We start from the raw sequence: 27,233 nt of genomic DNA, 5'->3' as shown, positions 1-27,233 counted from the left end.
AGACATAATGACACCCAAGTAAAAATAATCATATCAAATCCCCAGATTTTGGTTGGCAAATCTATTTCCTCTAATAACAGCAACTAGGGCTTCTGGGAAAAATGGCTGATTCTAGGACTGGGGCAAAAAATACAAAGATGGAGCTGGTAGCATCTTGGGGTGCCAGAAAATAAGTGCCTAATTAAAAAAAAAAATCACAAGGGTGATGATACAGGAGCTTCCAATGGCCAAAGCTGGAACTTAAAACAGAAAACAAAGACAGTATTGGATTTTAACCCACTGTATGCAGTAAAAATCCATGAGTTCACACTGACATAAATGATTGAATAAACACAAAAATGGGAAAGAAGGGACACATCTTTCAGGCAGAAGCCTTCCCAATCATTTATGCAGATTACTTTCACGGAAGTGGAGCATAAACCCTCACTTTTTTTTCTCCCTTACTCCTTGAGTGTGTCTGCTGTGCATAATGAATTCCTTCTAAAAAGTAAACTATGGAAAGGGGTGGGGGGACTTTCCAATGGAGAACTCTTGAGCCTCGGCCAGGAGAGCAAGGTTAACATTGACAGTGATGAATCAAGCTGATAGTATATATATTTGATGTGACATGATGAGAAAGATGCTTTACCTCTGTGGTCTTCCCCCCGAAAACACATACCCCTCGTCAAATCATGAGAAAAACGTCAGACTAATCATGTTGCAGGACATTCTGCAACATACCTAACCTGCCGTCAAGGCCATTTAAAAAAAGAAAGTCTGAGAAACTGCTGTCATATCCGGGAAGAGCCTAAAGAGACAGAACTAAACATAATGTGGTATCTTGGATGGGATCTGGGAACAGACGACATCAGGTGAAAGACAAGGCAATTTGAATAAAGTGTGGATTTTAATTAATAGGAGTATATCAATATTGGTTCATTAATTGCAACCAATTCACCATATGAATATAAGATACTAATAAGAGGGGGCAACTGAGTGTGGGGTATATGGGAAGTGCCACTTCTCTATAAATCTCGGACCTTTCTAAAATAAAATGTGTATTTAAAGAACCATAAAATTTAATTTCCTTTCCTTGGCAAACAACATAGGTTTGCTTCTATACACCCTTTACCTAACTGTAAGCCGGAGGCCACCCTTGAACATAATTGTTCAAGGCAATTTCTATTTTGGTAATTTCTATTTTACTCATTCACCAAATGAGAGCCTACTATGTGTCAGAGATTTCTTTTGGCTCCAAAGCAAAACTGTGAAAGGATGGAAGGACAGATATGTTTTGCTCAAGAGGTAAGAAATTCACATACCAACTAGCCATCTCTCACTCAGGCAAGCTGCTCATTCTGGACCCAGCCTTGGAAGCTACGGGCAAACACAGCAAGCAAGGTCATCAGAGCACTTCTGCAAGCACCTGATAGGCAGCCTTGACCTTGGAACGACCAAGGGGAGAACAAATTAAAAAATGCTTTGTGGAATAAAAAGGAAGAAGCAATTAAGCTCCTGTGGTCGCAATGGGGCAAAGAGAAGTAGTGTGGGTCCGATGAGGAGAGTACAGAATAGCTCTCATTGAAGTGCAGTTATCTGAACTTGACTTTGTAGCTATTTGCAAGTGAATACTCAGGGTATTCTGGACTCCAAAGATATGACCATCCATCATGGGAATAGCTATAACTATGGAGGGAAAAAAGGCAGATAAAAATGAGGAAGGAAAAGAAAGGGAAACTAGAAGCCTAGATGGATTCTTTTTTTCTCCTCAAAAGACGATTTCCAATATGTGCAATCCAAAAAGGACGTAATGACATAGATAACCTGTTAATGAGTTAGCTGCGTGTTGCCTTTTCCCCAAAGCAGGGCTTTAACTGACGGAGCTCCTGTGTGTCTAAAAAAGGTAATAAGGGAGAAATGTATAGCTTAATCTTTAAACAAATATGAACATGCTGCAGCCAAGCGGCTGCTCTTATGGACAGAGGTGATGAAGGACAGGACCCCATCCAGCGGCTGCCGGTTGAGGGCTTGGCGAGAAAAACCTGATGACGATTAACGAGCACAATACTCATCCCAGGAAGTAAACCCATCTGGGGTGTTTGGCCAATCATGACAATCAATCAAAAGAATGACTTCGAATCCGAGCAAAAGGTTGGGGTTCACCAAACCTCAGGCAGCCGTGAGGTTACTACCTAAAGCTTCTGTCTAAGAGAGAAACATTCATTGGAAACCACCTTACTCTCTGGGTTGGATTATTGGATTCCCGTCTTGGCTGGCCCTTCTGACCCCATGCTCTTTGTCTCTCATCTTTTTGCTTTGTTTTTAACTATTTATAACACAGTGCATTGAGATAAAATAAAAGAGGAAATTACACTCACCTGGTACCAGTGTATTGACTACACAGAGTACATAATAATCGGAGAGAAAAACTACACTGTCAGCTTATCACATTGGTTAAACAAGATGGTTTTCTGGGGCACAGCTCTTATCAAGTAAAACCTCCAAAGAGGATTACATATCTTTGGGACACATAGAACTAAATTCCCATTATGTGTTCCCTGAGTTTGAAATGTCTCTGCCCAGCAGATCAAGTGAATTCCTAGGCATTGGGTGCCTTCTAATCCCACCTGTGAACTGCCCAAGCCCACTCTCCCTTAAGAGAGCACCCGTTAAAGTACACCCTTCCAGGCTCTGTTAGAAAGGAAATAGTTCCGCCAGAGTTTAAGACCTCCACGGGCGTTCTGTGCCCTGAGAACCTTACTCCTCACTGTCCATTCCTTCACTCACCTAGACTAATCCCACCAGCTTGTGAACAACCCCTTTGGTGTCTTCACATGTATCGTTTGGCTCACGTAACACTTCCCCTTCTCTATTTCTACATATCCTACAATGTCCAGTTCAGGACCCACCTCTTGTTTAAAGCTTCTAGAATTCTCCAGCCCTCAGTTGAGTCCACCACTCCTTTTTATTTTTTAAATTAATTAATTTATTTTAATTGGAGACTAATTACAATATTGTAGTGGTTTTTGCCATACATTGACATGAATCAGCCATGGGTGTACATGTTTCCCCCATCCTGAACCCCCCTCCCACCTCCCTCCCCATCCCATCCCTCAGGGTCATCCCAGTGCACCAGCCCTGAGCACCCTGTCTCATGCATCCAACCTGGACTAGCGATCTATTTCACATATAATAATATACATGTTTCAATGCAATTCTCTCAAGTCATCCCACCCTCGCCTTCTCCCAAAGAGTCCAAAAGCCTGTTCTTCACATCTGTGTCTCTTTTGCTGTCTCGCATATAGGGTCATCGTTCCCATCTTTCTCTTAAACTGCAAATCTTCTGAACCATCACCTTCAGTGTTCAGGTACCCATGGTCTTCTGCTGCTCACATTTATAGGCATGAGGAATTCTGATGCCCCAACTAAACTGGAAGCCCCTGAGAAGTGGGAGAGAGGCTTTAAATTTCTTTTGCATATCCTCATCTCCTTGTCCAGTGATAGCACAAAGGAGGTGTGTAGTGAGTAATCATTTAGTTTTATTAGAATTTCACCAGTGGAAATTAGTCAGCTGTGTTGTGTCACTCTTGTTTAATTTGATGCGGCAGATTTTCACCAGCCCATCTTAGGTGTCTAAGCTAAGAGAAAGAACATGCCAGGTTGTGAGCAGGACAGGACCCTTGAAAAGCATGAAGAAAAACATCTACTTTACTTGAACAGTTATCTTAAAGGGCCGTTTAACTTTCAAGCTGAGGCAGTCTTCTTCGTCTTCCTTGGCTCACTAGAACATCTCTAAGCCAGAGCTGCACTATCCAGACAGGGCAAAAATGACTTGGGATAAGGACCTCAAAGATCCCCCAAGAACAGCAGTTCTCTGCCTATGCTCATCCGGCTTCCACCAGCCATCTTGCCAGGTCAGCAATCCTGCTGCTCACAAGAACTATAACTATCATCTGCTTGGGCTGTCAAGCCAGTCTTTTCTCCCTTCTTGCTATCTCTTGATGGGATGTTCTTCCTCTTCTCCAGTGTTTAAGGAAGAAAAATACATTTGAAGATGCCTTTGTTAGCAAGTAAAGTCAAATCTATTTCGGGCAAAGACAGCTCTCTAAAGATCTGAGCGACAGAGTGTTAACGCAGTTCAGTCCCCGTCAGCAGATCTGTCATTAGTCATTATCTTCTCTCCTGCTTATCCACCAAGGAGTGGGCCGAGGCAAGATCAAGACAGACAGCAGCCAATCAAATGTCTCAAAATACTTACCCCAAATAAGCCCTGTTACATAGCGCAGTCTAGGTGAAAACCAAGATGGCCATCAGTGGGCCTGCTTTTACTTAGAAAGTAAATTCAGAATCCTCCTTTAAAACCCAGGGCTTAACTCTATACTGATGTCATTCTGAAACAGCCTAGTGCTCAAGCAACTTTCTTAGTACCAAGCAAAGCTGGTGAACAAGTGTCATTGACTGTAATTACCTTCTCATTCAGAAGCCTCTCATGACTCCTCCAGCCCTGTGGATAAGCCCTTCTCAGCCTCTGTGTTATACACTGACCTCATAACCCAGATACAATAAATGAATTCTGGGAAAGTTGCATCTAAATTAAAATCTGTCCCAAATACATTCTGAGAATTGATGGAATGCTGGAGAAAACAGCTGGATTTTTAACAGACTTCAAAAAATAAAAACTTCATATCATTAATGATTTTTATACAATGCATTGGGTTGGCTGCAGATGATTTTCTGCAGACAAAAGAAAAAATGATTTCTTTATTTCTAGCCCCTATTGGTTTTCTCCAAATGCCTCACTGGCTATACTGTATAGAAGTTAGTTTAAATATATGTGTATTTACACACACACACACCCCTTTCTCCCATCTAGTTAACCGGGGACTTTCTATGAAAACCAGCCAAATGGACAACAAGGTCCTATTTCTTCTTCATCCAGAGATAAGACTATAATGATATTTATAAAAAATTGATATGATGTGCCTATTCTGCATGTATATAAAAATCCTCTCTCATTTGCTCACTTCACAGCCTTTTTCATCAGTAGTTAAGGCAAATTCCCCAGTAGTATCCTTCAATACAGGCAATCTGTAAGTAATAGATTAACAACAAGCATGGGTTGGTCAATTTCCTGTTCCATGACACTATTTTAAGGAAACATCTGGATGGATACTGTTAGAAATTGAACACTTAACACAAAGCAACTACTTTCTCACTTAATATATTTCTTTTTATGTTCAGATTTTCTAAGTAAGATATTAAAAACCTGTGAACAACACCATGGTGAAGTGCTTAGGAATGACTGGGAATTCATTTCTAGGATGACTGAAAAAGAATTCAAATTTATCAGGTTTGGTTATGCTATGGAACAAATTCAGAAAAGTGCTAACTGTAAAATCTGGGCAGTGAGCTGTGGGTGGTTTTCCTTCTTTCTTTTTCTCAGTCTTTTTAGATATTTCAAATATTTTCATGATAAACTCTGGGGGGGGGGTGGAAATACCAGGTTCTTATATTGGTTGTCCAATCATTTATAAAACAAACTATTGGTAAAACTTAGTGAAGCCTCTCATTTAATAGGAAGTATTTTTGATTTCTGTAGGTGTTTTCTTAACATCATTTTCCTTAATGCTAATGGATTTTCTGAATGATCATGTAGGTGTGTGGACCAATAATAACAATTACGAGACAACTCAATACGTAGAGCAGTTCAGAAAGCCCTGCCGAATACATGATCTCGCTGTACTCCTCACCTTAATCTTATGAGGTGGTTTAAGCCAGTATCATTCTCATAGAGAAACATGAAGCTGAGGGAAGATAAGTGGCTTGGGCTTGTCTAAGGTCACTGGACTGACAGGGAGACCAGATCCCCATTTTAAATACTTTTCCTACCATGCCATGGTGAAATTTATGTGAGTTATTTTCCTAAATAGCTATGAGGAATCACACCAAAAATTCTACAACAAATAAAATGCTTTAAACTAGTAACAAAATTAATCATACAAAAATAACACAACTTGATAATAAAATCTGAAGACACACCCAAAGTCCACATCAGTATTGAAAAATTTAATTTGCTCAGCTGTCTCTGAAGTGGACAGGGGAGAGTTGAAAGCCACGGTGACAATCTGAACAATCAAAAGGAACAAAGGAATCTTGTAGCCCATCTTCCCAGATAAAACCTGAAGCAGCCACTAGCGGTTGGTTACTTGAGGCCTTCATGCATCACGAAGGGCGTAAATAATAATGCTGGTGAGTGTTGTATTTTACTTTTATTTTACCTTTATCAAAGGAAAATTCAAAGTTACTATTTAAGTCAGTATTTCTTTAGGTTTAGGTAAACACTGAAGAATCAAATTAGGCCTCAAGGCATCTTGGTTCTGAGACTTATTTTTAGCACAGTGAGACCATTAGCACCACCTCTCCAAGCTTACAGGGGAGAAAAAAAAAAAATTGATCAGCTCTCTTTTCCACTTAATGATTTCCATGATGACTTCCAGCAGACCTTAAATGGGACTAATCTATTTAGGCTAATAAAAACTAAATCTATTCTGTACCACCGAGCAGAGTGGCAACAACTGGCTGTAATGCAAACACCACTCAAATCTAACGTTATTCACATTAACATAATTTGATATGATGAAAACAATATGCTACTTCTGCTGGCCACACTTTCCTGGGAAACCAACAAGAGGTTACTGGCAGCACCTTGACTTAGCCGGGGAGATAATAGGCTTGGGCATCAGTGTAATTATCTCTGGCAAATCATTATATTGTAAGCAGCTGTGTCTACTAACATTCAATAAAGCTTAACTAGAGCTACAGCAATCACTCAGCCCACCAAAAACTTTCATTTGGAAGCTTGCTGACATCTAGAATTTAGACCATTCTGGGCCTATTGCCTTAACAACATTACTTCTATACTGCTTCCTGCCAGAGTGTTTTCTAGGAAAATATAGCAAGTTGAATATGTTGCATTCTATATAGACTGCTAACAGTTATTAGCTGGGGTGAGTTGAATAGTGTCCTCCCAACATTCCACAGGCAACCTCAGAATGTGACCTTAGTCGCAAATAGGGTCTTTGTGGATATAAATATGGTAAGGGTTGAGGTGAGGTCATGGCTGGATTAAAATGTGCCCGAAATTCAATGACAGTGTCCTGAGAAGAGACAGAAAAGGAAAAATGGAGAATGTGGAAGAAGATCATGTTAAGGTGGAAGCAGGGATCAGAATTATGCTCCCCAAAGCCAAAAAAGGCCAGGACCACCAGAAGATGGAAGAAGCAAGGAAGGGTCCTCCTTTAGAGCCTTTGAAGGGAATGTGGCCTCTGGCCTCCAGAACTGTGAGTCCATCAATTTCTATTTTTTAAACCACCAAGTTTGTGGTAATTTGTTATACGTGCCCTGGGAAACGAACATACTAGCTTTAATGATCATAAATATTGCATGCTGTTTCTGCTGCTAACAAATGATCAGTGGGCAAATCCAGGAAAAAGAGGAACGAAGTGAAACAATACCATCTCCTGCTGTCACTCTAAGGTAATGGGAAACAGGAAACACGAGTTACTAGCTGGGTGAGGGAGTACAGAGAACAGGAGTGAGTAAACAGCAAGTTAGTGATGGGAGGAGATGCAGGCTGAAATCTACAAAGAAACCACAGGAGTGGTGAGGCATGGTTAGTAGAAGTCAAAAGGCTATGAAGTTGAGAGTTAAGCTGTGGGCAGGTAGCAGGCATCAGAGTAGTCAAGGCTGAAGTCCAGGCATCTGTGACATGGAAAAGGAAGGAGGTATGTTTTACAACCATTATTCCATCCAAACCTTAGAAATGATGTCTGTGTTCCTAGGACACATATTTTATTATTCTTATTTTATAGAGCAGGGAATAGGTATGGAGAGGCGAGCAACTTGGTCCTTATCACAAAAGTATCCACTGAAACATCTGGGATTTAAATCTATTTGTATCTGATCCCAAGTCTTATATATTAAGCTTGATTCAAAGTATCCAACAGATCCTTTGTTACAAAACTGACTGAAAGAACAAATCCCTTATTGTACTTTCTCTCATAGCAGTAATTGATTCCATGGAGTAGAAAGATGCAGGCCAGCGACAAGTGATGCTAATACTGTCTGTATATGTTGGAATCATCTGGACAGCTCATAACACCTGGATGCCCAGACCTCACCCCTGATCTACTGAACCATATCTCTGGGATGGTATCTTACCCCTGATCAACTGAACCAACTCCCTGGGTGTGCTCAGAAAGCTCTTGGGTGATTCTAATGAGAATTGTTACTGAGCCCCACACAACCCCCAGGGAGCAGTAGGGAGCTCAGAAGGATGAGGAAGAGAGGAGAATGTACGATTTGCAGGCTGCCTCTAACCATCTCACTTCTCAGAAGGGCTCTGACACACACTGAGGCAATGAGGAAAATGAAAATGTGCTTTACATGTTTGAAGATTGCTTCAACTTTTTCACTTGCACAGTTTATGGTTTTTTCCTCCAGTGAATGTGGGAATGTAAGCCTCGACATTAGGAAAGCTGTCCTTGTCTCACATTGCTCAACATGAGCCAGGAAACGTACACTCAGCCTGTGTCTGGAAAGAACTTTGCAACATTCAGCAATGTGCTAGACTAGGAAGCAGCTTTTGCTGCCACTGCAAATATTGTTTTTACAAATTTGGCATCTGTATGAAACAAAGATGAATCATTTTTTTGAAGTAACTACTGTTGTTTGCCGCAGTGCTAGAAGCCCGCAGCATTAGAGCCCCATTGCCTAGCCTCCAGCTGGAAATGCTGGTATTATGTAAGACAATGCTTCTAAAACTTCCACCTCTATTAATCACTGAGAAGGCTGGTCAGACCAGAGATTCCTGAGCTCCACTCTTGAGCATGGTTGAGGCTGAGGAATCTGCATTTCTCATAAGCTCAGGTGATATTGGGGTCACACAGAGTCGGACGCAATTGAAGCGACTTAGCAGCAGCAGCAGGTGATATGATGCACACGTCCATGGACCACACGTCACATTGCTCTTGTACAAGGAGTATGTGTGTGCTCAGTCACCCAGCCGTGTCTGACTCTGTGCGACCCTATGGACCGTAGCCCACCAGACTCCTCTGACCATGGGATTCTCCAGGCAAGAATACTGGAGTGGGTTGCCATTTCCTACTCCAGGGGATCTTCCTGACCAGGGATCAAACCCTCGTCTCCTACAGTGGGAGGCGTATTCTTCACCACTGAGCCACTAGGGAAGCCATGCTCGTTCAAGACAGTGCTTTTCAAAATTGAATGTACGTACAAAACACCTGGGGATGCCGTATACATGCAGATTCTGACTCAGATGTTCTTGTCCACAGGTCCCTCTCTAAGTAACAAGGATACCAGGTATTCCACCGGCGGAGGGTAGGGGGAGAACCTTTACCTGTATCTTTTGTTCATACAGAAACATGTCCATTCAGCTGTGTGATAGTTAAGGGAGAAAAACCTAAGCATTAGTCTCCTCTCCCCTTTTCTGGGTGGAGACACTAAAGACGAATAAATCAAATTACATTCCCAAACCAAGGACAAGTTAGGGAACAGAGAGAATGCTTCCTCATGCCTGATGAGTGAACAGTTGGTTGATTGCTGTGATATGTAAGGCATGAAGGGGTATCCACTTCAAACAATCAATTGTTTCCATAGCTCTATGTCTGGAATGCCAGAAGATCTGAGTCAAGAGAAATGAAGAATTTCTCTTAATGGATTTCTTTCACTTGAGTCAGCATGCTTTGCCTTGCAATGGATGGAGGCCACTCTGCAGAAAAACTGATGGTAACAGAGGACTCTCAGATGGTAAGAGCATGAAGCATAGTTCACCCGCCTCCATCTAACAGCATTAGAGGTATAAGATCTGTGATGTTTTAATTTAAACATTGTCATGATGCTGGGAAAGATTGGGGGCAGAAGGAGAAGGCGACGACAGAGGACGAGATGGTTGGATGGCATCACCGACTCAACGGACATGAGTTTGGGTAAACTCCAGGAGTTGGTGATGGACAGGGAGGCCTGGTGTGCTGCGGTCCATGGGGTTGCAGAGTCGGACATGACTGAGCAATTGAACTGAACTGAATGCATGTTAAACTCAAGAGAAGGAAACTTATCCTGTGGGGGCAAAACCTGCACACACATACACACACCCTTGTATTAACGAAGCCATCATGAGCTCATTCATTTTTATTCGCTCAGCCATTTATTCAATAATGTCTTCTCTACAGCAGCCAAGGCTGCAGGAGCTGTGGATCAAGGAGAGGACCATCTGCAACAAATATCCAAGCTAGTCCATCCATGGGAAAAAGGCTTAGACAACTGAGGTAAGGAAGATGGTTGGCTTTACACTTTTACTTCCCTGTAGGCAGTACATGGATTTAGAGTAGTGCATCTCTGACTGCGATGAGAATCTGGTTCCAAACTCTCCCCCTGTCCTCCCTGTCTGCTGCAGATAGATACTTTCATAAATAACAATGAATTACTAGAAAAAAGGAAAGTTGAAAAACTCAGGGATAAAAACACAAGTTCCAATCTTTTACTATTAGGTTCAAGAGACAATGTCAAATTGCTTTAAAAAAAAAAAGTCTCAAATTCTGCCCATCTCATAGCAGACTGCTAACAACTAGCTTGGCTTCCTGGGTGGCCCAGTGGTAAAGAATCTACCTACATTTCAGAGACATGGGTTCGATCCCTGGTCCAGAAAGATCCTCTGGAGTAGGAAATGGCAACCCTCTCCAGTATTCTTGTCTGGAAAATCCCATGGACAGGAGACTGGCTGGCTATAGTCCATGAAGTCACAAAGAGTCAGACAGGACTGAGCATGCATGCAAAGAAAAAAAAAAAAAAAGAACAGCTTACATGCAAGCATTCTCTTACACTGAGTAAAACTAAGTTAGAACCCACGGGTTCCAGGGTTAGGTCACCTGGGTTTGAATTACAGTTTTAGTGATGCTGGCTAAATGACTTTGGGCAAATTATTTAATTTCACTGTTTCTCAGTTTCCTCCCCACAATAAGAATGCCATCTTCACAAAGCTGTTGTCAATGCATATAAAACATTTACAAGTCAATACACATAAAGCACTCGATAGTGTCTGGCTCATAGTAGATGCTATTAAAGTGTGAGTTGTCACCATTATTACTATTTACTATTATGACTACTATCATTACTGCTTCTACTGTTACCTCTAGTACAATGCTGCTGTATCAGCGGCCAGCATCGACGCAGTTATTTCACCTATAAAATGGTGCTTGTAATTTCTTCCTCCTTATTTCCTTCCTTTCTTCCTTCCTATGTGCCTAGAAAGTAAAGTTACCAGTGTAAAAGCACACGAGCATGTGTGTGTGCTCAGCTGTGTCCAACTCTTTGCGACCCCATGCACTGTATCCCGCCAGGCTCCTCTGTCCACAGGATTTTCGAGGCAGGAATACTGGAGTGGGTTGCCATTTCCTCCTCCAGGGGATCTTCCCCACCCAGGGATCGAACCCATGTCTCCTGAGTCTCCTGCACTGGCAGGCAGATGCCTTACTACTGAATCACCTGGGAAGTCCATGTAAAAGCACGTTATGGCCCAAATAAATGCCCCCTTGTAACTGATTGTCTACCCTGACCAAATGCCATTTCAGAGAGGAAAGGACCGAGTGTTCTGGGCTTCTCTGTCTGCACATCATGAAATAAACGGAAGCAGCACTGAGACAGCTGTCTGTCCACTGTCCTCAGAGAACCCCATAGGGCTGATGCTTTATGACAGTGGGTGCTGCCTCCAGGGAAAGCCATGATCCCTTCCAGTCTGTAACCAAATAACAGTGAGCAGGGGGAATGGCTTTGAAGGACACAGAATTCAATCCTTAGCCCTCCTGCGTCTTTCACGCATACAGCTATTTCTCCAAGCTCTCTTCTTCACAACTGCTTTGGATTCTCAGCTACAATTACTGTGAATTACTTCTCAATTATTTTTCTTTATATTAGCTACCTATAATTAGCTGGGAATAAAAAAATATTAAAGTGACACCAAAACACATTTAAGAAACTCTGAAATCTGAGCATAAGAGAGATTGTTAGAGAACAATTTACAGTCATCAGAAAGCCAGAGACTTTCTCACGATGAGAAAGGAAAATAACCTCCTCCTCATGTGTTTTTTTAAGCTAACTCTGAGAATATTAAACCAATTTATGGATGTGGTCTAACTCATTTTCATTGTCAAAAATAAAATCCTGAGGAAGAAAGGGAGAACAAAATAACCAAATAAGAAAGCAGGTATCTGGGCTCTGTAAACGTATTTGGAGATGAATAGCTTGAATGGCTTTTAAGATTTATTCACTTACATGTAGCTATCATATCTGGACAAGGTCAAAGAAAGAAGAGGTAAGGCTGGAGTTCTTAATGTAGCCTTAGAATGGAGTCATTGACTTGAAGAACAAGAGGTGTAGTAACACGTACAAATGGCTGGTGATGAGGTTAGGAGTGACTTGACAAGCACGTTGGTAGACGGCTCAGAGATGCCGTGTAGCCAGCGGTGTGTGGCCCTGACATGGCCCAGACTGTAGTCAAGTAGTTAGGAGTTATACGTGTCTTTGTTACTCAAGTTGAAAATTATCATGTCTAATGAGCCAGTATCTTTAGCTCCCAGATTCACTCTGTAGTGCAGTTTCATTTAAATTCGTCACACTAAGTATATTAAAGTTGCTCTGTACAGCATATGGCATGATACTTGAGGGATATACATACTGAGAGGTTTTCTAATGGAGAAGAAATTAATGATACAGTCAGACATAACATAAAAGTAAACAAGTTTTTGTCACTCTCTATTTCTCATCTTCCCACTCTGACTGCAGTTAAGACACTCAAAACCTATTCACTGTGACTATCTATCCACCCACCCACCCACATACACATTCATCCAACAAACTCCTGGGCACATTCCTCCTGCCTGATAGTGTACTATGCTTTTGGAACTTAATTTCTAGTGAGAAAAGATAGGAAATCAACAAGCCTGTTACTGTTGTTGTTCGGTCACACAGCCGTGTCCAATTCTTTGGGACCCTATGGACTGCAGCACGTCAGGCCTCCCTGTCCCCCACCATCAACAAGCTAGAAAATAAACAACTATGACAGTCGTGCTAAGAAAGGAAAAAATTAAAACCTGAAAATAGTGACTAACTAGGGAAATCTATTCACGATCCTAAAAGAAAAACAGAATTCCATTCAGATGATTAACAGAAGAAATACTAATGAAGAGAGAACTTACAGAGGTATAGGCAGCATTGAAAGAAGCAACAAGGGATGTTGAGGCTGCCAGAGACTGGTAACAGCAGAAAGCTCTCATCAAGGACCAAGGAGAGGAAATGGTGTTGTCATAGTCCAGCGAGAGCTGGAGCCATGGGGAAAATGTTATCTGGCAGGACCTCTCGTTATGGAGGGAGGCACCCAAGGTCAGAACTCCGATCCAAAACGGAGAGGAAGGAGATAAGAGCCCAATCTCTCTTTCTCCTTTTGCCCTCCAACTTCCTGCTAGCGCTTCCTATTGGCAGAACCTGATGATACGTCATCTGGCATAGGAGTTTGGGTGATGCATCCATAAAATTTGGCTCCAGTGTTGAGAATAGATTGAGAAGGTGGAGGAGGGAAGATGAAAAATAACCGAGGAAGGGAACCTACTTAGGCAGATAAGTCAGGAAAGGCTCCCCTGTGGAAGTGACATTTGAACTGGTACCAAGAGAAGAGGCCGGCCATGCAAAGAGCCAGTAGAAGAATGAGCCAGCAGAAGTCTAAGTGAGCACATGTCTTTGCTCCTCTCCTTGTTCTTCATCCCACACTCAGGACAGATCCTTCACTAGGAACGCAGACTCAGACAATCCAAATGAACATCTTCCTAGACGTGTTGCTATTACTCTAGTCCTGGGAGAACTGAATGCCTCTTGTCTATGTTCTCAAGACCACAGAAGACTTTGCTCATAAAAAAAGAGAATGCTCACACTAGGACATTTCCCTAAGAGAGGGTCAGCACTTTTACTCATTCTAGTGTACAAAGAAGGAAGAATCAAGGATGACATATGTAAAAGCATTAAAGAAGGCAACTAAAGCAACTATCCCATTTTTCCAATTTCTCTTTGAAAAGCTCAAGTCTTCCACATTTTGACATATCCTCATATCATGCAACATATGCAAAAATGTCCTATTATGCCCATCAGTCTCTTAAATGAAAAAACATTGCAAAGATCCAATTAATATACAATATAACAATAACTGCTTTGGCTCCATTCCTTCATTCTTTCTGGAGTTATTTCTCCACGGATATCCAGTAGTATATTGGGCACCTACTGACCTGGGGAGTTCATCTTTCAGTGTCCTATCTTTTTGTCTTTTCATACTGTTCACGGGGTTCTCAAGGTGCCCAATATACTACTGGAGATCCGTGGAGAAATAACTCCAGAAAGAATGAAGGGATGGAGTCAGAGCAAAAACAACACCCAGTTGTGAATGGGACTGGTGATAGAAGCAAGATTCAATGCTGTAAAGAGGAATATTGCACAGGAACCTAGAATGTTAGGTCCATGAATCAAGGCAAATTGGAAGTGGTCAAACAGGAGATGACAAGAGTGAACATCGACATTCTAGGAATGAGTGAACTAAGATGGACTGGAATGGGTGAATTTAATTCAGATGACCATTATATCTACTACTGAGGGCAAGAATCCCTTAGAAGAAATGTACTGGCCATCATAGTCAACAAAAGAGTCTGAAATGCAGTACTTGGATGCAATCTCAATAACGACAGAATGATCTCTGTTCGTTTCCAAGGCAAACCATTCAATATCACAGTAATTCAAGTCTATGCCCCTATGCCGAAGCTGAAATTGAACAGTTCTATGAAGACCTACAAGACCTTCTAGAATTAACACCCAAAAAAGATGCCCTGTTCATTATAGGGGACTGGAATGCAAAAGTAGGAAGTCAAGAAACACCTGGAGTAACAGGCAAATTTGGCTTTGGGGTGCAGAATGAAGCACGGCAAAGGCTAATAGAATTCTGTCAAGAGAACTCACTGGTCATAGCAAACACCCTCTTCCAACAACACAAGAGAAGACTCTACACATGGACATCACCAGATGGTTGACAGTGAAATCAGATTGATTATATTCTTTGCAGCCAAAGATGCAGAAGCTCTATACAGTCAGCAAAAACAAGACTAGGAGCTGACTATGGCTCAGATCATGAACTCCTTATTGCCAAATTCAGACTGAAATTGAAGAAAGTGGAGAAAATCACTAGACCTTTCAGATATGACCTAAATCAAAATCCTTAACACTATACAGTGGAAGTGAGAAATAGAATTAAGGGACACAATCTGATAGACAGAGTGCCTGATGAACTATGGACGGAGGTTCATGACATTGTACAGGAGACAGGAATCAAGACCATCCCCAAGAAAAAGAAATGCAAAAAAGCAAAATGGCTGTCTGAGGAGGCCTTACAAATAGCTGTGATAGACGGGAAGTGTAAAGCAAAGGAGAAAAGGAAAGATATTCCCATTGGAATGCAGAGTTCCAAAGAATAGCAAGGAGAGATAAGAAAGCCTTCCTCAGTGATCAGTGCAAAGAAATAGAGGAAAACAATAGAATCGGAAAGACTAGAGATCTCTTCAAGAAAATTAGAGATACCAAGGGAACATTTCGTGCAAAGATGGGCTCAATAAAGGACAGAAATGGTAGGGACCTAACAGAAGCAGGAACATATTAAGAAGAGGTGGCAAGAACACACAGAAGAACTGTACAAAAAAGATCTTCACGACCCAGATAATCACAATGGTGTGATCACTCACCTAGAGCCAGACATCCTGGAATGTGAAGTCAAGTGGGCCTTAGGAAGCATCACTATGAACAAAGCTAGTGGAGGTGATGGAATTCCAGTTGAGCTATTTCACATCCTGAAAGATGATGCTGTGAAAGTGCTGCACTCAATATGCCAGCAAATTTGGAAAACTCAGCAGTGGCCACGGGACTTGAAAAGGTCAGTTTTCATTCCAGTCCCAAAGAAAGGCAATGCCACTAATCTCATCTCATGCACTCATCTCACACGCTAGTAAAGTAATGTAAAATTCTCCAAGCCAGGCTTCAGCAATACGTGAACCGTGAACTTCCAGATGTTCAAGCTGGTTTTAGAAAAGGCAGAGGAACCAGAGATCAAATTGCCAACATCCGCTGGATCATCAAAAAAGCAAGAGAGTTGCAGAAAAACATCTATTTCTGCTTTATTGACTACGCCAAAGCCTTTGACTGTGTGGATCACAATAAACTGTAGAAAATTCTGAAAGAGATAGGCATACAAGACCACCTGACCTGCCTCTTGAGAAACCTGTATGCAGGTCAGGCAGACAGTTAGAACTGGACATGGAACAACAGACTGGCTCCAAATAGGGAAAGGAGCACTTCAAGGCTGTATATTATCACCCTGCTCATTTAATTTATATGCAGAGTACATCATGAGAAATGCTGGGCTGGAGGAAGCACAAGCTGGAATCAAGATTGCAGGGAGAAATGTTAATAACCTCAGATATGCAGATGACACCACCCTTATGGGAGAAAGTGAAGAGGAACTAAAAAGCCTCTTGATGAAAGTGAAAGAGGAGAGTGAAAAAGTTGGCTTAAAGCTCAACATTCAGAAAACTAAGATCATAGCATCCAGTCTCATCACTTCATGGCAAATAAATGGGGAAACAGTGGCTGACTTTATTTTTCTGGGCTCCAAAATCACTGCAGATGGTGATTGCAGCCATGAAATTAAAATACGCTTATTCCTTGGAAGGAAAGTTATGACCAACCTAGATAGCATATTAAAAAGCAGAGACATTACTTTGTCCACAAAGGTCCGTCTGGTCAAGGCTATGGTTTTTCCAGTAGTCATTATGGATGTGAGAGTTGGACTATAAAGAAAGCTGAGCGCTGAAGAATTAATGCTTTTGAACTGTGGTGTTGGAGAAGATTATTGAGAGTCCCTTGGACTGCAAGGAGATCCAACCAGTCCATCCTAAAGGAGGTCAGTCCTGGGTGTTCATTGGAAGGACTGATGTCGAAGCTGATACTCCAATATTTTGGCCTCCTGATGCGAAGAGCTGACTCATTGGAAAAGACCCTGATGCTGGGAGGGATTGGGGGCAGGAGGAGAAGGGGACAACAGAAGATGAGATGGTTGGATGGCATCATCGACTTGATGGACATGGGTTCGGGTGGATCTGGGAGTTGGTGATGGACAGGGAGGCCTGGCGTGCTGTGGTTCATGGGGTTGCAAAGAGTCGGACACGACTGAGCGACTGAACTGAACTGATAACAATAATTAATGTATATTCATAATTGAAATTCATATTAATACAAATTTTTCTTTTGGTTTTATATTTACCTCCAAGTCACTGGCGTAAAGCATGTAAAATAAATATCTCATTAATTAATCTGAATATCTAACAACTTGTTTTACTTCTGTTGCCCAGAAACCATTGCTTAAAATAGGGAAAGTAACATTTTCATATTAAGATGATCGTCACTTGAATTAACAAATGATCTGACCTTCAAAAGCCCATTTGCGGAGGAGGAGCCAAGATGGCGAAGGAGTAGGACGGGGAGACCACTTTCTCTCCTACAAATTCATCAAAAGAATAACTGAATGCAGAGCAAACCTCACAAAACAACTTCTGATCGCTAGCTGAGGTCATCAGGCGCCCAGAAAAGCAGACCATTGTCTTCGAAAGGAGGTAGGACAAAATATAAAAGATAAAAAGTGAGACAAAAGAGCTAAGGACGGAGATCCGTCCCGGGAAGGGAGTCTTAGGCGGCCTTGCTTGGGCTAGGGTCCGGGCCTGAGTGCCCTGAGGACAATCGGAGGGAGCTTCTGTGAGGTGCCAACTTGAACTGTGGGAGACCAAAAGAGAGAAAATTAACCGGCCGGAACACACTGCCGGCTGTTCGCAGAACAAAGGGACGGAGAAAGTCCCAAGAAGAGGTCGCAGGCTGCGGACCCGCCCAGCCCCGCCGGAGGCAGGAGGCAGGGGGGAGGGGAAGGTCGCGGCGAGACACAGGGCGCAGGCAGCCGACCGGCGCGGGCGGGGACTGGGGCTGGGGACGCGGAGGGCGGAAGGCGCGCGCACCCGACTGGCGTCAGCGGAAACTGAGACTGGGTCCGCGGAAGGCAGTGAGTGCGCCACACCTGGGGATAGTGCGCCCATCAAGCCCCTCGCTGCCTGGACCGCTCTGACGGGGAAGGCACAGAGAGCAGGCGCGGCTTTTCCTTCCGCGCTTTTGTGTAACACCCGAGGGCTGGAACCTAGCGCAGCGCGGGGCGCGCTCCATATAGAACAGCCGGGAGCCTGAGCAGCGCAGACGGAGAAAGCAGCGTCAGCCCCTTCCGGCAGCGCCAGCCCGCCCCCGCAGGGCCAGCCCCTCCCCGCAGCTTCAGCCCCGCCCCCGCAGGGCCAGCCCCTCCCCGCAGCGTCAGCCCCGCCCCGCAGCGCCAGCCCATCCCCGCAGCGTCAGCCCCCCCCAGCAGCGCAACGGAACTAGCTAACTGAATAAGAGTCCACCTCCGCCCGCCTGTGTCAGGGCGGAAATGAGGCTCTGAAGAGACCGGCAAACAGAAGCCAAATAAACAAAGGGAACCGCTTCAGAAGGGACTGGTGCAACAGATTAAAATCCCTGTAGAAAACACCGACTTCACCGGAAGGGCCCTGTAGATATCGAGAAGTGTAAGCTGGAACGAGGAGCTATCTGAAACTGAGCCGAACCCACACTGACCGCAGCAGCTCCAGAGAAACTCCTAGATATATTTTTACTTTTTTTTCTCTAAGTAAGGAAAAAAAATTTTTTTTTATTCTTTTTATATTTTTTCTTTTTTATTTTTTCTCTTTTATTTTCCTTTAAAATTCCCTATTACTCCCCCATTACTCCTTAACTTTCATTTACATAGATTTTTACGATTTTTTTAATTAGGGGAAAAAAAAATTTTTTTTTTCTTTCTTTTTTTTTGTTTTTTTTTCTTTTTCTTTTTTCTCTTTTTTCTTCTTTTTTTCCTTTCCGTTTTCTCTTTTATTTTCTATTTTTCTTGTTCTCTTATTTCTTTTAAAGTCCTCTAGTACTCCTCTACTACTCTTCATTTTCATTTTCACTACACTATAACCTTACAAAAAAAAAAAGAGAAGCCCTATCTTTAAACCGAAGATTATTCTCTCCCAATCTTGACTCTCTGTTTTCTACCTCAGAACACCTCTATTTCCTCCTTTCCCCTTCTCCTCCCAATCCAATTCTGCGAATCCTTGTAGGTGTCTGAGATACGAAGAACACTCTGGGAACAGACAGCTGCGTAGATCTGTCTCTCTCCTCTTGAGTCCCCCTTTTTCTCCTCCTGCTCATCTCTATCTCCCTCCTCCCTTTTCTCCTGTTCATGTAACTCTGTGAACCTCTCTGGGTGTCCCTAACAGGGGAGAATCTTTTCGCCATTAACCTAGAAGTTTTATTATCAGTGCTGTATAGTTGGAGAAGTCCTGAGACTACAGGAAGAATAAAACTGAAATCCAGAGGCAGGAAACTTAAGCCCAAAACCTGAGAACACCAGAAAACTCCTGACTACATGTAACTTTAAGCAATAAGTGACCGTCCAAAAGCTCCATACCTACACTGAAACCAACCACCACCCAAGAGCCAGTAAGTTTTAGAGCAAGACATACCACGCAAATTCTCCAGCAACACAGGAACATAGCCCCGAATGTCAACATACAGGCTGCCCAAGGTGACACCTAACACATAGACCCATCTCAAAACTCATTACTGGGCACTCCATTGCTCTCCAAAAAGAAGAAATCAAGTCCCACGCACCAGTACACTGACGCAAGCTTCCCTAACCGGGAAACCTTGACAAGCCAATCGTCTAACCCCACCCACTGGGTAAATCCTCCACAATAAAAAGCAACCACAGACCTCCAGAATACAGAAAGTCCACTCCAGACACAGCAATCTAAACAAGATGAAAAGGCAAAGAAATACCCAACAGGTAAAGGAACATGAAAAATGCCCACCAAGTCAAACAAAAGAGGAGGAGATAGGGAATCTACCTGAAAAAGAATTTAGAATAATGATAATAAAAATGATCCAAAATCTTGAAAACAAAATGGAGTTACAGATAAATAGCCTGGAGACAAAGATTGAAAAGATACAAGAATTGTTTAATAAAGACCTAGAAGAAATAAAAAAGAGTCAATTAAAAATGAACAATGCAATGAATGAGATCAAAAACACTTTGGAGGGAACCAAGAGTAGAATAACGGAGGCAGAAGATAGGATAAGTGAGGTAGAAGATAAAATGGTGGAAATAAATGAAGCAGAGAGGAAAAAAGAAAAAAGGATCAAAAGAAATGAGGACAACCTCAGGGACCTCTGGGACAATGTGAAACGCCCCAACATTCGAATCATAGGAGTTCCAGAAGAAGAAGACAAAAAGAAAGGCCATGAGAAAATACTCGAGGAGATAATAGCTGAAAACTTCCCTAAAATGGGGAAGGAAATAGCCACTCAAGTCCAAGAAACCCAGAGAGTCCCAAACAGGATAAACCCAAGGCGAAACACCCCAAGACACATATTAATCAAACTAACAAAGATCAAACACAAAGAACAAATATTAAAAGCAGCAAGGGAAAAACAACAAATAACACACAAAGGGATTCCCATAAGGATAACAGCTGACCTATCAATAGAAACCCTCCAGGCCAGAAGGGAATGGCAGGACGTCCTGAAAGTAATGAAAGAGAATAACCTACAACCTAGATTACTGTATCCAGCAAGGATCTCATTCAGATATGAAGGAGAACTCAAAAGCTTTACAGATAAGCAAAAGCTGAGAGAATTCAGCACCACCAAACCAGCTCTTCAACAAATGCTAAAGGATCTTCTCTAGACAGGAAATGCAGAAAGGTTGTATAAACGTGAACCCAAAACAACAAAGTAAATGGCAACGGGACCACACCTATCAATAATTACCTTAAATGTAAATGGGTTGAATGCCCCAACCAAAAGACAAAGATTGGCTGAATGGATACAAAAACAAGACCCCCATATATGCTGTCTACAAGAGACCCACCTCAAAACAAGAGACACATACAGACTAAAAGTGAAGGGCTGGAAAAAAATATTTCATGCAAATGGAGACCAAAAGAAAGCAGGAGTCGCAATACTCATATCAGATAAAATAGACTTTCAAATAAAAGCTGTGAAAAGAGACAAAGAAGGACACTACATAATGATCAAAGGATCAATCCAAGAAGAAGATATAACAATTATAAATATATATGCACCCAACATAGGAGCACCGCAATATGTACGGCAAACACTAACGAGTATGAAAGAGGAAATTAATAGTAACACAATAATAGTGGGAGACTTTAATACCCCACTCACAACTATGGATAGATCAACTAAACAGAAAATTAACAAGGAAACACAAACTTTAAATGACACAATGGACCAGCTAGACCTAATTGATATCTATAGGACATTTCACCCCAAAACAAGCAACTTCACCTTTTTCTCAAGTGCACACGGAACCTTCTCCAGAATAGATCACATCCTGGGCCATAAATCTAGTCTTGGAAAATTCAAAAAAATTGAAATCATTCCAGTCATCTTTTCTGACCACAGTGCAGTAAGATTAGATCTCAATTACAGGAAAAAAATTGTTAAAAATTCAAACATATGGAGGCTAAATAACACGCTTCTGAATAACCAACAAATCATAGAAGAAATCAAAAAAGAAATCAAAATATGTATAGAAATGAATGAAAATGAAAACACAACAACCCAAAACCTATGGGACACTGTAAAAGCAGTGCTAAGGGGAAGGTTCATAGCATTACAGGCTTACATCAAGAAACAAGAAAAAAGCCAAATAAATAACCTAACTCTACACCTAAAGCAATTAGAGAAGGAAGAAATGAAGAACCCCAGGGTTAGCAGAAGGAAAGAAATCTTAAAAATTAAGGCAGAAATAAATGCAAAGAAACTAAAGAGACCATAGCAAAAATCAACAAAGCTAAAAGCTGGTTTTTTGAAAAAATAAACAAAATTGACAAACCATTAGCAAGACTCATTAAGAAACAAAGAGAGAAGAACCAAATTAACAAAATTAGAAATGAAAATGGAGAGATCACAACAGACAACACTGAAATACAAAGGATCATAAGAGACTACTACCAGCAGCTCTATGCCAATAAAATGGACAACTTGGATGAAATGGACAAATTCTTAGAAAAGTATAACTTTCCAAAACTGAACCAGGAAGAAATAGAAGATCTTAACAGACCCATCACAAGCAAGGAAATCGAAACTGTAATCAAAAATCTTCCAGCAAACAAAAGCCCAGGACCAGATGGCTTCACAGCTGAATTCTACCAAAAATTTAGAGAAGAGCTAACACCTATCTTACTCAAACTCTTCCAGAAAATTGCAGAAGAAGGTAAACTTCCAAACTCATTCTATGAGGCCACCATCACCCTAATTCCAAAACCTGACAAAGATGCCACAAAAAAAGAAAACTACAGGCCAATATCACTGATGAACATAGATGCAAAAATCCTTAACAAAATTCTAGCAAACAGAATCCAACAACATATTAAAAAAATCATACACCATGACCAAGTGGGCTTTATCCCAGGAATGCAAGGATTCTTCAATATCCGCAAATCAATCAATGTAATACACCACATTAACAAATTGAAAGATAAAAACCATATGATTATCTCAATAGATGCAGAGAAAGCCTTTGACAAAATTCAACACTCATTTATGATTAAAACTCTCCAAAAAGCAGGAATAGAAGGAACATACCTCAACATAATAAAAGCTATATATGACAAACCCACAGCAAGCATCACCCTCAATGGTGAAAAATTGAAAGCATTTCCCCTGAAATCAGGAACAAGACAAGGGTGCCCACTCTCACCACTACTGTTCAACATAGTGTTGGAAGTTTTGGCCACAGCAATCAGAGCAGAAAAAGAAGTAAAAGGAATCCAGATAGGAAAAGAAGAAGTGAAACTCTCACTGTTTGCAGATGACATGATCCTCTATATAGAAAACCCTAAAGACTCTACCAGAAAATTACTAGAACTAATCAATGAATATAGTAAAGTTGCAGGATATAAAATTAACACACAGAAATCCCTTGCATTCCTATATACTAACAATGAGAAAACAGAAAGAGAAATTAAGGAAACAATACCATTCACCATTGCAACAAAAAGAATAAAATACTTAGGAGTATATCTACCTAAAGAAACAAAAGACCTATACATAGAAAACTATAAAACACTGATGAAAGAAATCAAAGAGGACACAAACAGATGGAGAAACATACCGTGTTCATGGATTGGAAGAATCAATATTGTCAAAATGGCTATTCTACCCAAAGCAATCTATAGATTCAATGCAATCCCTATCAAGCTACCAACGGTATTTTTCACAGAACTAGACCAAAGAATTTCACAATTTGTATGGAAATACAAAAAACCTCGAATAGCCAAAGTAATCTTGAAAAAGAAGAATGGAACTGGAGGAATCAACCTGCCTGACTTCAGACTCTACTACAAAGCCACAGTCATCAAGACAGTATGGTACTGGCACAAAGACAGAAATATAGATCAATGGAACAGAATAGAAAGCCCAGAGATAAATCCACGAACCTATGGACACCTTATCTTTGACAAAGGAGGCAAGGATATACAATGGAAAAAAGACAACCTCTTTAACAAGTGGTGCTGGGAAAACTGGTCAACCACTTGTAAAAGAATGAAACTAGAACACTTTCTAACACCATACACAAAAATAAACTCAAAATGGATTAAAGATCTAAATGTAAGACCAGAAACTATAAAACTCCTAGAGGAGAACATAGGCAAAACACTCTCCGACATAAATCACAGCAAGATCCTCTATGACCCACCTCCCAGAATATTGGAAATAAAAGCAAAACTAAACAAATGGGACCTAATGAAACTTAAAAGCTTTTGCACTACAAAGGAAACTATAAGTAAGGTGAAAAGACAGCCCTCAGATTGGGAGAAAATAATAGCAAATGAAGAAACAAAGGATTAATCTCAAAAATATACAAACAACTCCTGCAGCTCAATTCCAGAAAAATAAATGACCCAATCAATAAATGGGCCAAAGAACTAAACAGACATTTCTCCAAAGAAGACATACAGATGGCTAACAAACACATGAAAAGATGCTCAACATCACTCATTATTAGAGAAATGCAAATCAAAACCACAATGAGGTACCATTACACGCCAGTCAGGATGGCTGCTATCCAAAAGTCTACAAGCAATAAATGCTGGAGAGGGTGTGGAGAAAAGGTAACCCTCTTACACTGTTGGTGGGAATGCAAACTAGTACAGCCGCTATGGAGAACAGTGTGGAGATTTCTTAAAAAACTGGAAATAGAACTGCCATATGACCCAGCAATCCCACTTCTGGGCATACACACTGAGGAAACCAGATCTGAAAGAGACACGTGCACCCCAATGTTCATCGCAGCACTGTTTATAATAGCCAGGACATGGAAGCAACCTAGATGCCCATCAGCAGATGAATGGATAATGAAGCTGTGGTACATATACACCATGGAATATTACTCAGCCGTTAAAAAGAATTCATTTGAACCAGTCCTAATGAGATGGATGAAACTGGAGCCCCTTATACAGAGTGAAGTAAGCCAGAAAGATAAAGAACATTACAGCATACTAACACATATATATGGAATTTAGAAAGATGGTAACGATAAACCCTATATGCAAAACAGAAAAAGAGACACAGAAATACAGAACAGACTTTTGAACTCTGTGGGAGAAGGTGAGGGTGGGATGTTTCAAAAGAACAGCATGTATACTATCTATGGTGAAACAGATCACCAGCCCAGGTGGGATGCATGAGACAAGTGCTCGGGCCTGGTGCACTGGGAAGACCCAGAGGAATCGGGTGGAGAGGGAGATGGGAGGGGGGATCGGGATGGGGAATAAGTGTAAATTTATGGCTGATTCATATCAATGTATGACAAAACCCACTGAAATGTTGTGAAGTAATTAGCCTCCAACTAATAAAAAAATTAAAAAAAAAAAAAAAAAGCCCATTTGCAACGTGGGTTCAGATTCACTGTGAGCTAGCCAAATCAGCATTCAAATGGAACTGAGGGGTTTACTGTTGGTCATTGAGGTTAGGCAGAGTCACTTCCTCCCTGTAAATCCTTCTACTTCAGCATGCACTCACCACTGGAAAGAGAATTCTATTCAAGGACAAATTTCAGGCCAATAATGAGGAGTTGCCTGCATGTTAATGAGGCTCACCATCTCCCATACTCAAAACTAACCATTTTTTTCTTAAAGATCTTCAGGACTTTCTATTATCTCTACATTAGTCGTTAATTTCCCTAGTGCCCATTTAATTTATTTCCTCTTATTTTGTCCCTGATGAACATGGAAGCAGATGGTAATTCTTCTTCTCTTTTCAATTTGTAACTCTTGCCAAGTCAATGAAAACTGCTGGTAGAAAGAATAAGTTCAAAGAATGTGATTACCTGGAGGAGAGGCCGCTGCACCCCCAGCACTTTCATGGTATCTGCATTAGCCAGGATCTTCAGGGGGTCAGATGTTTTTGTGACTCCTTCAATCTCCTTGTTGATCTCAGCCAAGACCTGATTGAGGAAGATATTTTTGATGTACACGGTGAGAAACTCTCGAAGAGGACACTGTTTGGCAGGACCAAGTCCCAGGGCATGCTCTATCTCTTGAATAAATCTGGAAGACAAACAGAGCGCAACCACTGTCAAACATATCAGAAAGATAGTTACAGAAATATGACCAAACATGGGTATCTCTGCTTGCTGCTATGGAGAGATCTGGGGACATTACCAGAATTCTAAACAAGTGCAGGCCACTTTAATGTCCACCTATATATGAGTCTGTTTTTTAAACACAAGTTATTTCACTTATTCAAAAGAAACAGGAGGAAACAGAAACAAAAATTTCAAAATAGTAGGGAGAAAGGAGAGACAAAAATATTTATTAATTTAAGAAGGAAATAAAAATATAAGAAGCAAAAGAAAGTGTGATAAACAAAAAACAAATTATGATGCAAAGTAAAGAGCAAACCCCATACTGCATATTTCTTAAGCTCTATATATGTGTAGACAGAACTTTCGAAAAGAGAGAAAATAAAGGATATTGTTGTTCAGTCTGTAAGTCATGTCTGACTCTTTGCGACCCTATGACTGCAGCATGCCAGGCTCCTCTGTCCTCTACTATCTCTCAGAGGTTGCTCAAATTCATGTCCCTTGAGTTGGTGGTGCTATCTAACCATCTCACCCTCTGCCACCCCCTTCTCCTTTTGCCTTCAACCTTTCCCAGCATCAGGGTCTTTTCCAATAAGGACAGTCTTTAAATTTATGACACTAATGTGGGTTGAGAGGTTATGAAAGGAAATAGGATGGGAGTGAGGACAAAGAAGAAGTTTAACTTCATTTGTAATGATCAATTTCCTTTATGAAAAACACTTAAAACATTTATAGCAGAATGTTAACTGTCAAAACTCAGAGATGCGTACGCAGATACTAGTTATGCTATTCTTTGTATTTTTCTATGCTGGCAGCTCCTGCTTTCATGGTTCTGATACGCACAAATGTAAGTTACTAGAGTTTAGCAAATCACACCAGTACAACAACAGGATTTGAATTCCAGTTACCATAGTATATTAACTGTGAGTAGAGGCATGAAACAGCAACTCCAGTGCTTCAATCCAGAAATTTCTATGTAAATAACTGATGTTCATCATAATCAATGACCTGTCCTATCACTTCTTTCTTTCAAAGTCGAATCAGTGAACAGTCACTTCACATCTGTTGCTCAGTTCATAGAAAGACAGCAATGTGGGTAGCCACTGTCTTCTCGTCTCCCAGGGAATTAACCCCTGTGACAGTTTACAGAAATTGATAACTGAAAAAGGGAATTAGCTAAAAAAAAAAAAAAGCTAAAAGAAAAAAAAATGTAAAAGTAATACTGGGAGCAAAATTTGATTTGAACCTAAGTGGATTTACAGAAGAAATGGCAGACCCTCGGAACATGTGGGAGGAACATGCAGCCAGACAGAGGGTTAACTTCCTGACCTTTAAAGAGAAAAACAGTTGTGACGAAAGAGAGAAAGATGTC

General features: G+C 41.2%; 1 protein-coding gene across 2 annotated transcripts in view; it reads right to left on the bottom strand.

Moving 5' to 3' along the window:
• EXOC4 (exocyst complex component 4) overlaps positions 1-27,233 on the bottom strand; it is an 811,011-nt gene that overhangs the window by 233,696 nt on the left and 550,082 nt on the right. For both annotated transcript variants that reach the window (XM_043463745.1, XM_043463746.1), the window contains exon 11: positions 25,607-25,826. In XM_043463745.1, the coding sequence (XP_043319680.1) occupies positions 25,607-25,826 (220 nt within the window). The remainder of the gene's footprint in view (positions 1-25,606; positions 25,827-27,233) is intronic.

This window comes from Cervus canadensis, chromosome 3, assembly GCF_019320065.1.
Source record: "Cervus canadensis isolate Bull #8, Minnesota chromosome 3, ASM1932006v1, whole genome shotgun sequence".
Classification (NCBI taxonomy): Eukaryota; Metazoa; Chordata; class Mammalia; order Artiodactyla; family Cervidae; genus Cervus; species Cervus canadensis.
This window is presented reverse-complemented; position numbering and strand designations above follow the sequence as displayed.